The sequence below is a fragment of the Fistularia commersonii genome, chromosome 15, assembly GCF_037954325.1.
Source record: "Fistularia commersonii isolate RoL2024-O1a breed Wild chromosome 15, RoL_Fcom_v1.0, whole genome shotgun sequence".
In the NCBI taxonomy this organism is placed as follows: Eukaryota; Metazoa; Chordata; class Actinopteri; order Syngnathiformes; family Fistulariidae; genus Fistularia; species Fistularia commersonii.
Window position 1 is genome coordinate 7,943,152 of NC_141298.1, and position 14,835 is coordinate 7,957,986.

At 37.2% G+C, this 14,835-nt stretch overlaps 1 protein-coding gene across 5 annotated transcripts in view; it reads left to right on the top strand.

The window, feature by feature from the left end:
- The first annotated feature begins 976 nt into the window (after positions 1–976).
- The window catches only part of cadm1a (cell adhesion molecule 1a), a 487,547-nt gene continuing 473,688 nt past the window's right edge, over positions 977–14,835 (top strand). For all 5 annotated transcript variants that reach the window (XM_086160454.1, XM_086160456.1, XM_086160458.1 and 2 more), the window contains exon 1: positions 977–1,081. In XM_086160454.1, coding sequence (XP_086016580.1) covers positions 1,009–1,081 — 73 coding nt within the window. In that variant the 5' untranslated portion in view covers positions 977–1,008. The remainder of the gene's footprint in view (positions 1,082–14,835) is intronic.

Consider the following 14,835-nt stretch of genomic DNA (forward strand, 5'->3'; position numbering starts at 1 on the left):
GCTTAGTTAAACTTTTGTCATTTTTTTTTTTTCTCCCTTTTTTTGAGATGAACTCAAATTATTAATTTTATCCCTATCACTATTATTACTAGTACATGACGTTATAATGATGATGATGATGATGATGCTTCTTAGTATTATTTTATTGCTACCCTATAAAGTTGTTATAGTCTAACCATAGTACTTTCTATTTTTTTAGTTGTCAGAATGTATTACTATTTTTTTAATCCAAAAACTCTTCACCCTGACTCCAGTAAAAAAATTGTCAAATTTTTTCCCCTTTTTTCAGCCAAAGTCATATACTATTTTTATTATCTCTATTATTGTTATTATCACTACTTCTACTTTAATATGATGATTATTGTTGTCACCTTACTAAGTTGTAGCACTTTGTAGTCGTCTAGCGTACGGCCATAGTACTTTCTAATTTTACAGTTATCAGAATTTATTATCATTCCTTTTTTTAATCCCGACTCGTCAGTCAAAATTGTATTTTTTCCCTTTTTATTGAGCTAAACTCACTCACTATAAACAATATCACTATTACAATAAGTACAAAAACATGAGATTATAATGATGATGATTATCAATATCATTATCATTCTCATTTACATGTTTATGTAAATCAATATTTATTTATTTTCTTTATGTGTGTATGTGTGTGTTTGTGTGTGTATGTTTGTGTGTGTGCGCGCGTTATCTAGTTTTCCCCATCAGAAACTCCCAGCACTCCTTTAACCCCATCGTCGTCGTTCTACCGCGGTTGTTTTTTTTTTTTTTTTTTTTTTTTTTTTTGCGATCCCGGACTGCGCGCAAATCATCTAAAAAAAATAATAGTAAAAAAAAAAGAGTGGGGGAAAAAAAAAGAAAAGAGAAAAAAAAAAAGGCGAATTAAATTAGCGTGCAGAAGCGTCCACTCCCCTCCACGCATCTTATTAGCGGAGTCCCGCTGTAGCTCTCCAGTAGGTGAAGCTGCCTCTCTCCACCACACTGAAGCAGGTGTCCAACATGGCGAACACTGGCTGCGGATCTCTCGCCACTATTCTCTTTTTATTCTTCTTTCAAGCGGCTCTTCACAAAGGTAGGACTTATTCTTCTTCATATATATATATATGTATTCACACGCACACACATATATATATATATCCCCCCCCTCCTTCTTTTGCTCCCCCCCACCTCCTCTTTGGGCTTAACCGCTTTTTCCCGTCACATCTCTGGATTTATAAGGACTATATTTTTTTAAACGAGCTGCCAAAAAAAAAAAAGAGTGGGATCATTTCCGATGTGTTTTTCTTAATTTTTTTTTTATTGTTTTTTTTTCGGGATGCACGTTGTGCAAAGAGACCAAGTGTGTGCAAAGTTGAATTGTCGCGCAGTGGAGGGGTAAAAGGTGGGGGGGAGATTTAGGGGGAATGGGGGGGGGGATGCGTGTGTTTACCCATGTTGAATACACGAGTGGGGGTGGGTGAGTGGGGGGGAAACCTCCGCCGCATCGGAATACATCACTTCGGACAGCTCACCATTGTTAATAGCTGTGTTATAACACAATAGTTAAGTCGCTTATGGCGAGCCTTTGTGTTTTTTTCTAATGCAGACTGTTACCTAGTCTTTTGCATGCTCGGGATGACTGTTTGAGTCCGCCCCCCACCCGACACACACACACACACACACACATATCTCCGGTCCGCCGGGTCGGTTACTTTTGTAGCGTGTCGTTCACAACGGACTGTTGTTAAATCACGGCGTTGGTGCGTTCAAGTGCAATGCCACGCCGCAGAGATCTCCGTTCAAAAACCGAGCGCTTTAACGGCTCCGCCGCCGAGTGAGACGTCGCCGCGGAGTAGGACGCGAATCGGTGCATTTCACCGCGGGGAAATGGTGCGACGACGCATCCGGCGTATTCCAGAGTCGACCAACATGAGTTATTTTCGGGGTTTTTGTCGCATTTTATAACTCGCACGCAAAGCGAAACCTTTACGGTACGTTACGGTGGGAGTCGGTCAAAAAGTTGGGATTTTTACAGAGAAAGTGCCTCCTGGTGTGTCAGATGCATGCCGAATTGAGCGCCTGCTCGGCCCGATTAATTTCATATCTCGACTTGTCATCTGACCTTCGAATATGCTCGTCGGCGATGGAGGGAAGATAAATTTGTATGATTTTCCAGCGGAGTTCGGGGACGTTTTTTTTTAATCATCACGCCTGCAAACATCAGAGGTTCGACAGCGCAGAGCCAGATACTCTTTCAGGAACAGGATGCTGTGGATGAAGCTGCTCACTCTTTCCCTCCTCTTCCTCTCTCCTTTTTCTTTCTTTCTATCTTTTTTCACCCCCCTTTCCCCTCCCACTTCCCTCCTTTATTATTATTTATTTACTAATTTCCGTAAAACATCGGGATGTTGACTCAGTGAGTTGGCGGGCTGCGGAACAGCCACATCCACCGGACTGAGATGAGATAAAGTGTTCGTGCGTGTGCGTGCGTGTGCACGCACGCTGCGTGTTGCCGGGATGAAGGCAGCGTTTTGTAGGATGCGTGTCTGCTTGTGTGTGTGTGTGTGTGTGTGTGTGTGCGTGTAGTCATGGAGAAATGTGCATTCCGTTCGTCTTTCCGCATCGTCCGCCGCCACAATGAAGATGTAGTGAAATAAAACCCCACTCCCACGACCCTCCACCCCACGCTCCACGACACGCCCCCACCCCACCCGTGTGGAACAAACAACGTAGAAACACACAATTATATAACTGGATGAACTCCGGGTCGCCGGTGAATTTCCAGACTGCCGTCGAAAAACAGACTTGAGCCCCGGGAGCAGAGGCGGATCCGAAGTGAACGGGGAACGGAGGGCTGACGGTGGGGCCCCCCGCACCCCCCGCATCCCCCGCAGAACAAAATAAATCAAAAAAATACATATTTCACATGATGTAACCTCAAACTAACCTCCGAGCACTCTATGTGCGTTGATAATCTGGATGTGATTTGGGAAATTAAAAAAAATAAAAAAAAATAAATAAAAAAAATTGGACATCTGTTTTGATGTTAGTTGTTCTGATATTTTTTATTGATTTAAAAATGATTACCAATCTGTCACATGGGTAGAAAAACACTACATACTTTGCTTGAAAATGCTGCTTTTTAAAATTTTTATTTCATTTTGTCATTATTTTATTTGAATTATTTTTTTATTTGTTTTATTTTATCATATTCATTTATTCTTATTTTTACTAATTTTATTGTCATAATTATTTTTATTGTTTTTTTATTTCACATATGAAAAGGAAAATATTGCAAATACAGTGATCCATAACCAACTTCTTCACATAAAGTTTATTATTTTCCATTAATTCATGTTCAAAGTAATATTTAGATTAAGAAAAGAATCTGAAATCATCAAATTATGGAACCAGGGTTAGATGGGGATTTCCTCAAATCAATTTATAGATATATTGATAAATAAATGCATGAATATATACATAGATAAACTGACAAACTTACAAAAACAAAACTTTAATTTCAATAGGCTATCCTCGATAGATCATTAAACAGTATAAAAAAATGGTTGGAAAAACAATAGCAAGACAGTCCTTGAAAAATGGGTCCCAAAAATTAAAAAATGCCATCTTATTATGAGTAAAAGATGAAGCAGAAAAATGTAAAAAAAAAAAAAAAGAAAGTAATCCATAAATACACAAATATACTTTCTGTTGTTATGCCCTCATGTGAAGTTGTTGTCGGTAAATGATGCATATTTGAGATTGCACACAGCGCCCCCTAGAGGCGGGAGGCCTCCTCGCTCTCCACTCCTAAGCAGAATCGAGAATCAGGTCCGGCAGAAACTCCGCTGAGACTTTTGCTTCATCAAGCCTTTTCTTTGATGGCGGGAGTGACAGGCAGGCAGCCGTCGACGTTCGTCACATCGCGGATTATCCGGGGCGCGTTAATCCACTATAATGTTGCCACATGTTCAAGTAGACAGTGGTTTATTTTGAAAGGAGAGGAAACTCCTCCTCCTCCTCCTCCTCCTCCTCCTCCCACTGCTGCATCTGGTATTTGTTTTGGTCAATTCTGCTTCAGCCTTGCTGCAAAGGGTTTTCTAACAAAGCATATTAATTATTTACCTCCTGCATGCTTGCGTCGTGCAGAACATCCACCCAGCGCGAACCCGGTGGAGGTGAGGGCGAGTGTCGCAGGATGCACTAATGGGTCTCAGGCGCACTCCGAGCTTCTGTTTCACATCAGCAAATCACCCATGGGCCTGTAATGAAATGAATTTGTGCGGAAGAACCCACAACTGCTGGAAGGAAATATGGCTATATTATCATTATTATGGTCATAATAATTATTATTGCTATCGTCATCGTTGTCAATAAAATTTTTATTATCTATCATCAACATAAACAACATTATTATTTTAAAAATCATCATCATTATTATTACGATTGTTATTGTCACAGTTATTATTATTATCGCCATCGTCATTATTATTATTCTTTTTTAAGAAAATTATTTTCTAAACAAAAAATAAATCTTTATTTAATAACAATAATTTTACTTATTATTATTATAATTCATGATTTTATTCATAAGCACCTTAAATTGAAAATAATAATATTTTTAGAAAAAGTTCTATCATTTTTTTTATCCTTTATATCCAGGTAAATTAAACGTTCTGGATTTTTTTTCCCCAAAATTTCAGCCCCTTCCATTTCATTCACATGCAGCCTCACAGTAAAAAAATGTATTGAATTCATAAATAAATTTGTGGAAGAAAATAAGTTTAGGATTTGCAAAAAAATAATTGGCCAGCTGAATGAGAATCTTTGCAAAAAAAAAAAAAAAAAAAGACTTACACGTTTGGAGAAGCTATTATGTGAAAATTAGGACAAAAGAAGAATTTTTAAGGATTGTGAATGTTACATTTGTTTGGAACCTGCTGGAAAAAAGACAAAATATCCCAAAAAAACAAAACAAAATTAGCCAGAAACTGAACCAAGTAGGCAAAAAAGTTGCTGTAAAAGAAATAAGTAAGAATTTTTATTAAAACCATCAAATAATAGAAATATAGTTATAAAAAAGTCATCAAAAGTTTCTTAAAGAGGACTGAGATCTTACAGGAGAAAATGAAAAATATATAAATGAATAAAAAAAATAAAAAACAGCTGTAACAAAGCAAAAACATACTCAAATAACGATGTTAATAACATTTTTTGATCTATTATTGGATTTAGGACAAATTAAATGAATTTTTTTGAAAAAAAAAATCAAATAATTAAGTGAATAAAAGAAGGAGCCCAAGCTGATGGCTGGTGAAGCGAATATCCCCCCCTGACAGGAGGTGGGGAACTCTCCGGCTTTACGTCTTCCAATGTTCTCACATGAAAATGATGTCTTTGCTCGCTGCCGACGGGATTTACCCAGCAGCTCGTCGTATGGGGGGGTAATGGCGATGGATTATCCGACTAAAAAAAAAAATAGGTCAGACTGACACAATTAATCTACAGCATTTTGTTATTTGTTTGTTTTTTTTGTCTCTGAGACTCTCATCTTCCCGCAACACAGCTCTCTTAGATAAACCACTGGTATATTTCATTTTAAGTTTTATTTTTTAAATTTTTTTCCTTTGATTCATTTCAGGATTTCTTTTTTGCGTTAGTATGTATTTATTTACATTAACATACTTTCATCCCCTTTTAGTGTTTAGCTAGTTTGAATTCCAATAAGTTAAATCTTAGTTTAAAGTTTTAAGAAGTAAATTCAGTAAATTCTATACTAATAGAAACTAATTCTATACTAATTCCTAGAGCTTAAAATGTCTTGCATTACATTTTATTGTGCAACATACCAATGGTGGAATATATACAGTTGTGTGTGTGTGTGTGTGTGTGTGTGTTTGTATGTTAATGTGTATATATACTGCTCAAAAAAAAATGAAGGGAACACTAAAATAACACATCCTAGATCTGAATGAATGAATTATTCTTAGTTCTTTTTCTGAAGTTCTTCGTTCCTTACATGGTTGAGTGTGCTGACAACAAAATCACACAAAAATGATCAATGGAAATCAAGTGTATAAACCCATGGAGGTCTGGATTTGGAGTCACACTCAAAATGAAAATGGAAAAACACACACAGTTTGTTTTTCAGTTTGATTTCACAGAAGCGTGATTGACCTGGAGTGCCCCCTTTATTTTTTTGAGCAATATATATATATATATTAATATATCTGTGTGTTTTTGTGCTGTGGGAGGAAACAGGAGAACCGAGAGGAAACTGACGCATATATTACATATCTTTATATATTATATTAAATATTATTATATATTAACAACTCAAAATAATAATAATAATAATAATAACAATAATAATAATGATAATTACAACAACAACAATAATAACAATAATAGTAACATAATAAACATACAATAAAATTAAAAATAATCATGATAAATAGTCAGGTACTATGTAGCAATTATTTGACCCTTTTTATATACTTCAGTTACATCTTTTTCTGAAATTTGCTCCCAATAAAGAACTATCCAAATCATTTATATAACATGTTGTCATTTAAAAAAAAAAAAAATGGAATCATTAGTTCTTTACGGGCGGCATGGTGGCACAGTGGTTAGAGATGGATAGTTCTTTATGACTACGAATAGTTCAGGGGCCTTCCAGTGAAAAAGCCCCTTTCCTCAGTGATATAAACCTCGATGCCATCGTCTTATCGATGTTTCTTTATTTTTTTCAGCGGGTCCTGCCAGAATCCACCTCGATTCCTCCAGCGATTATCCCTCGAAATCGCGTGTTCAATTCACAGTTTTGAAACGCGCTCAAAGTAATAAATGGGGACTTGGATAAAAATCCGGTCACCGTGGCGACCGGTGCTCCTCAGGTGTTACGAGAGGCTGCCGACGCAGCACTTTGGACGCGCGGCTTGCTGAGGTTCCCAACTCACGGCGAGGAAATCCATCAGCCGGAGCAAGAAGCGCCTCGCTTTTCATCCCGCCGCAGTTTTGTCATGGCGAGAGGAACGCCGAGGCCGCTGGAAAAATAAATGTAAGCGCGAGCCGAGTGAGACTCCTGACACGACGGGTTCACGACTGCGGGTTTACGGACCATTTAGCGTTTTTCTCGTGAAGACCCGGGGCCATTTTTTTTCCCCTGTGGAAGGATAATAACAGTAATAATAATCACAGTTTGCAGACGGCTGGGCCACAGAAAGCATATCCCGCTGGGGCTGTTTACTGTGTCGACTACGTTCTGAAGATGCGAGCTAAGACATCAGACACAAGAGCTAACGCGGCAAATTAACTGAAGATAGCTAAATATTAATTTAATGAATGAATAAAAAGAGCACAACAATTCGCTGGAAAAGCACTAAAATCAGTCATTTGCATCTGCATTTACTGTTACGATTACTACTACTACCAATAATAATAATAATAATAAAGATAATCATCATAATAGTAGCAGCAGCAATACATCCAATTAATACAACACATTACTGTTATATAAGTAATAATAATAGAAAATAATAATAATAATGACTTGCGCTAAATGAATTATTGATTTATGAAAAATTACCTTGAAATGAAAAGGAAGTTCGGTAGAAATTAGAAATTAAAATTAAAAAAATACTCCTTAAAAAAACAGTGATGGCACTTTAAGAAAAACCCTATTAAAACCACCTCTTTTTTTTTTTTTTTTTTGTCCTGCAGCCATTTTGTTTTTGAGCGTTTTCATGATGTCTGAGAGGAAGATCATGTTTTCATAGAAAATAATAATAATGATGATAATGACAGTCTTTTGGAGGCCAGACGGCCAGAAGTAAGATCCCGCAGGAACCCATTACCGAGTCCACTGGCTACATTTGTACAGTCGGTCCAACCAGCCCATATTCCCACCTTTTCCTCATACCTTTTGTCGACGAGTGTACTATTATTATTTTTTTTAAATTTTATTTCAACAGGCAGTGTAAATAACTTTATTTTTTTTTTTGTTTACATCACATAATATTTTGCATTTCTGTTTATTTTGACTCAAGCCATTTGGTTCACAAGCTTTTTGCATTTAAAAAAAATGGACTTATGAATAAGGGAATTCTAAAATATTATCTAATGAGTTAGTCCGAGTTTAATTGCTTTTACTAAACCGCAATTAGTCTTTTGGCACCGAAGAGTTTATTTTACATTTTTAAAGTCCCCTAACAATAAATAAACTCAAAATAAGAGCTGACATATTGTTCTCATGCGTTATCTGTGGTCTGGCTAGGAATACAGGGGGTTCAAAAAAAAAAAAAGATCCCAGTATTTTTGTTTGGGTACTTCCTTTTTACAGCTTTATAATTGTTTATTGTTTTTGACTGATTCATATTTTTTATAGCGATCAGAAATATTTTCTAATCTTACCATTAGCAGGAAAATAAATAAATAGATTACTGATGGCAACTCATTGCCAAGTGAATTATTAACGTCCTCATACAAGCTGGCATATTTTGCATTTTTGTATTATTTAAGTAATTATAACATTATAATTAAGTAATTCACATTTCCTACGAAGTAAGAAATACAAAAAAATATATATTTTGAACACATCAAAATCAAATCCAAAGTTGAGCACTTATACGGAATGCAGAAATATGAGTTTTGATCTTATCGGAAACGGGTAAATATACGAAAATGGACGGTTCAGGGCGATAGCAAGATCACGTTCATCGGTCGCGGCAAATCTGGTCTCGGCGCTTAAATTCTGAGGGAATCTGCGGCGGTGACATTTGCCTTCTGTTAAACACAACAGAAGCAGATGGCATTTGTCTTCTGGTGCCGAAAAGTGCCAAAAAATTACAGCTTTGAGCGCTTTCCCGCAGACGGATTGGGCCTTTTTGGTCGAAAAGAAAATATGTGCGATTGCGCTGTTTAGACAGCACGAATGCGAAAGTGGAAACATTGCATACGTCTGGATTTATTTTCAAAAAAACGGTTGTGAACTTTCGTCACGTCTTGCAACGGAACTTCGTTTAGAGATGCATTGAGAAAATAAAGAAAATAGCTGCAGAGAAAAATCCATTAATATTGGTCTTTTCCAAGAATCTGTTTTGCATTCACGGGTAATTGTTGGGGTTTAACATTTGTATTGGGTGATCAATATGATGGTAATCAGAGAGAATCAATGAGATTTGACCTGTAAATGTACGTGTCGTCAAAATCACAACAGCAGTTTGCAGTAATGTGCCTCAAATCCACTTCCTCGCAGGCACTGCCCCTGTGAATATTGAGGAAAAATACCAGATCTTCAAATTGTTGTTTTAATGATGAAGCGATTGAATGCCATGAAAACGATTCAATGAACCAAATCTCGATAAATTTCTTTGGTAATATTAAGAAAAAGACTATTATTTTATTGATAAAGAATAATAATTATAATAATAATAGTGCTTGTTGTCAATACATTTGTATTTTTAATTGATAACATTTTTGTGTAGTTTTGCAACGCTTCAGATTAATTCTTTTGACAGCTTGACATGTCAATTTTTCAACCATGAAAAAAAAAAAAAACATTAGGAGTTCCCAAACAAATCTTTTTTTTTTTTTTTCAGTTCAGATTATTCTATTTATTTATGTATTTGTTTATTATTATTATATTATTATTATTATTATTATTATTATTATTATTAGTGTTGTTGCTGCTGTTGTTGCTGTTGTTGTTGTTGTTGTTGTTGTTAATACATACAATATTATGTAATTCATTTTTATTTTTATTTTTACACATCTTATTTTTTATTTATATATACATATTTTATTTTGCATATTCAGTTGCATTTTAAATGAGCTTCTAGATAGAAAGTGATCTTGATGAGATTTAAATTTGGGGACATCAGATTGAGGTGAAATTCTCCTGGTAAATCTTGCAAAAAAAAATTCAATAAAAAGAAAAAAAAACAAAACAATGAAAGACCTTTCAAATCCTTTCAGAGGGTGAATTGCTGTTAACACCGGCTCCATCTGCCAGTCACAGTGGAGGCAGGTCTGATGAACGGCGTCGCCGTGAATCATCCCCTCCGGCGAAATCAGAAAGTGAGCATGTGACGCGGGACGGCGTTAACTCCCTGCCATCGAGGAGTGTCAAACCAAATGACCTGCAGGGATACAGATCAAAACGAAAAATGACGCTGCGCTTTTTCGAACCAAAGTTCAATTGATCGTCCTCATACCCGCGGGTCAAATGATTGTAATTATGCAGAAATCGGTTATTAATGCATCAATTTATGCTTCAGGATGCTTAAATACATGTGTGTAGTCTTCCTTGATGGGGGCTGGATTTTTAAACTTTATGAATTCTTAATGTAATCGCAACACTCGTAACTTTGTCATCCATAAAAATTCAGCTGGGCGCTCTGCACACTGTGGTAGTGAAAGTGCAAACTAACAAACGACAAAGAAAAAAAGGAAAAAAAAAAGGGGGAAAAAAATCTGCCTGAAATTGTGAATGCAGGTAGAATTAAGCTTCCAAAGAGGTTACAATGCTCTATAAAATCTAAGAATCCGAAAAAAACAAGCATGAATAATATAAAAAAAAAAAACGAGTCGGGGGTCAAGAAGCATAATATAACACATTCTGCTGTTGGAAAGCTTGACTGTGTCTCAAAAAAAAAAAAAATAAAATAAAGGAGGTGTTCAATTACTACCTAGGCATGAACAGTTTGTGTGAATAAAAAAGGTCAAGGTTCTGTTTTGATTTTCAGAGCACAGTATTTTGTTTGGCAGTAAGTGTTTAAAAGCTGTCGGACCTATTAGCAGCGTGTCATCAACATATTGGTAGATATTGGCACCAATTGTAACTTGAGATACGCTAAAAAGCAAAATAATAAAACATAAAAAAAATCCCTTTTGTAGTGAAAGAACTTTGTGAAAAGATTAACCAAGGACTGCATTAACCACGGAAATTCTGTGAGAAAAAAAAAAAAAAAAAAACGGAATGTGCTACATTGCCATTCAGTGAGAACAACCCAGACCAGAAAATGAGATGCTTTGAAAGAAAACGCCATGCAGTGAATGGTATTAATCCCAGACGTTACGCTCTGTCGCATGCAAACCTGCAATTGTGCACTGTAACGTCACGCCGTTTGATTAGAAATAAACAAATAAAAATCAATGCCTCCTGCCGCACAGAGAATTGTTGTTTGGTTGGAAAAACAAAAAAATACAAGTATCCGTGTCATCAGAAAAGTCTTGACAAAGAAAACAAAATACATGCATTTTATTTCAATTTAATAAAACTTTTTTTTTATCACGTTTCTGTCCGTTTGAAACAATTCTACACACTTGTATTTGACATGACTGAATTTTTTCTTATATCCCTATATATGTATGTAAAGTTGACACATAAAGGAGTCAATAAAATCATTACGCTAATGCTAATAGCACATAATTATACTTTTATAATTATACTTAAAATTTTGGGACTTTTTTCCCCCATAAGTTAATGTTGATAATGTTAAAAAAAGGAACACAATACATTTAAAAACTCTGCTAATGTACCGATTGAGGCTATAATTAACAGCGGCGGGCATTTTTGTTTTTATTTTCCAACTTTGAATTATTTATAGAGATGCATTTTTAATGCCTTAATTGATTTATAGATGTTTTGTCGCGGCGATAGTCAGAAATGTATGCCGCCACTCCCCCGTGGCAAGCCGACGCGCGGCAGCAATTCAGATTTTTTTTTTCTTTAATTCATTAATATTTATTTATTTTTTGATTTGCTACGGTTGTGTGAAGAGCAAAACAACAATGGGAACGTGGAACGTGTTTTTTTTTTTTTTTTTTTTTAACCTTTCCATTGCCCGCCTCTACATGTTGATGCGTCATAGAGCCTATGAGATGAGCACATTTGCTTTTTTTTTTTTTTTTTTTTTTTTTTTTTCTCATTGCTAAGTCTGAAAGCTGCGTGTTTCACGCTGATTTGGCTTTCCGTCAAGTCACCCTGGGTTCCCCACTGATGGAAAAATGGGTGTGGAAATGGACTCGTTGCCCCCAACCCTCCCCCCCCCCGCCTCCCCTTCCATAGCCTCTCTCTGTAATGAAGAACAATGGCTTCTGCTCCTGAAGGGTTGTGGGTCCCCCCCCCCCGACAACCCCGCCTCCCGCCCCCTGCTCCTTGGTTGGCAGCCGAGCCGACAGATGACTGGGCCGAGGCGCATCTGGCCTCCGTGCACTTAGTGTAATCAAAGAAAAGGGTTGAGGAGGGGGAGGGAAAAAAAAAGGGTTTATGGCCCACTTGTTAGCTGATGCTAAGCACCTTCAGCTCCCCCGGATCTCCGGAGGGGGTGTTTTTTTTTTTTTTTGTTTTTTGGTGAGGGTGGGGTGGGTGGATGGTCCCAAGCGCAAGCTGCGCGCCCTACCAAACGCAAATCAACGGTGAAGGCGGGTTATTAGGAGGAGGGCTGATATCGTCCCATGTATGAGCAGGAAAGTCGGATTGGATGATCTGCGCATCCGGAGCATCAACGAATGTGTATTTTTTTAAAATTGATATTTGTGTCAGGCCCGCCTCTCGCCCGGTGACAGCTGGGAAAGGCTGCTAGTGCAGGATAAGCGGCGTAGATTATTCATTCCTGTTCAGAACACTTAATTTGTATGCAGGGGGCGGAGTTAGAGCTGTATGGCATGGATGGCAGAGTAAAAAAAAATAAAAAATGCTTCATTAGAACAGATTATCATTAAAACATTAACATCAATGCATGAATGCATGGATTAATGATTAAATGAAAGATTGAAAAATATTTTTATTTGTCCTGGGTAAACAGCTGTTTTATGTGTTATATATGCATCATCTTTAGAGCTTACGCGATGAATGAAAAAAAACAAGGAAGAAAGTCAGATCTGTTCGGAAAAGTTCAATGTAACATTTGAGATTAAAGTATGTCAATGGGAGACAACAACAACAACAACAACAACAACAACAACAACAATATTGCTACTAGTACTACCACTTGTAGTACTACTACTATTCATAATAATAATAATTGTTATAATAATTATAACAATAATGACAATGACAATAATAAAGATCACAATAATCAAAGTAATAATAAGTATTATAATAATAAGGATAGTAAAGATAGTGATGATAATCATAATTAAATAATAATGCCTACATCAAGAAATAACAAAAGCAAACATCACAAAGAGGAATTAGCAAAGCATTTACATTTTTCAACATTTTCTCAACATTTCTTTCTTTTTTTAAAAACATTATCTATGTGATGAAAGTGTTAAGAAATTATTAAGAAAATTATATGAGGCTGTCAAATCTTCATTATTCATTTATCTTTTTACCTACCCAAGAATTGCTGCAAAACAATAAACAATTCCATGTCAATTCTTTCGCACTTTAGGAACTTTTTGTTATTCCCTAAAACTTTTTCAGGAATCAAGCTCCTCGAACTTTTTACGTTTCTATAGGAAGTCATGTGACTTAGGTGCTTGTGATTGGTCAAACTCATAAGCCCCGCCCATCTATAGATATTTGTTTTTTTTTTCTACTGAGAAATGGACCGACGGGGAGGTCCGAGCGACTGCCTAGAACCAAAATTCGAGCCGCACACGTCTTAAAACCGAGTTCTCCGAACTTTTTCTGTACGAAAAGCGGCTAATGTTGCAGAAAGCAGAAAGATTTGTCATCATGAAGACAATACGGGATATATGAAGTCTTAAGGTACTTCAGGACAAATAGCTGTTCATGCGATGACTGTGCAGGTTGCTCATGAAAAGTGCTTTTGTTTTCAAAAAAAAAAAAAAAGTATAGAAAGAAATAGTTCTCGATGGGTTGTTCTATTGATCCGCTGAAACCATTTCCAGCACGTTGAGCAAAGAGTGAGATACTGACATTCGTTTTCAGCAGGATTTCTTTTGTAACCCCGAGCTCTCTGTTCAGAGGATTGTTTTAGTGAGTGCTCAAGAGGGAGCCGGGAACTATTTTTTAACTTGGAAAAAGAAAAGTTTTTTTTTTTTTTTTTTTTTTTTTTTTGGGGGGGGGGGGGGGGGGGGGGGGGGGGAGCGGGGTTGTTGTTTATTTTTTGTTTGTTTGTTTTTTCTCTCTTTCTGCCAGAGACTATATTTCTTCTAGAGACAGAAAAAAATCAGACTTGGCAGGTCAGACTAAAAAAAAAAAAAAAGAAAAAAAAATCAGCCAAGAAAATTGCGATCCGTGCATCTCTGCTGGAAAAGCCTGTATCGCTTCGGGGGCGGGGGGGTGAAAACCCTGGTTCCATTTAATCCGACCGAGCCAATTTCTCCGGCGAACTGTCAACTTGAAGACCGTAGACGTGTTTTATTCAACGTATTTTTAGTGTTTGACTCCTAATGCGGCCCAATCCAAACAAACTGTGGCCTTGTGGCGCGAATCTCAGGTCCGAGCCTTGGCAGCATCAGAGAGCCGCCTCAGGCAAGCGGCTGTAACCAAACACTCTCAGTGCATGCACACACACGCCCACGCGCACACACACACACACACACACACACACACACACACACACACACACACACTCTCTCCCTTAGCGAGTATGCATGCACATTCTAATTACGCATTCATTGCGGTTAACCTGTGTGTCACCCTGGCGTGATCCTCTTGACCTTTGAGCGCCGAGCTCGTCCGAGCCGGGTGTTATTAACAGCCGCAGTAAGCTAGCAGGTATAAACGGACAAAGGTCATGTGACTGCGGCGTCCGTGGAATAATGTCGATGCAACGATATTGGAACCGATGAGCGCCTCGAACGTTTTCCGTGTTTTGAATCCGGTGTTATCGTCTCTTCTCTCACCGCGTTTTCTGCAACGGCGGTCTG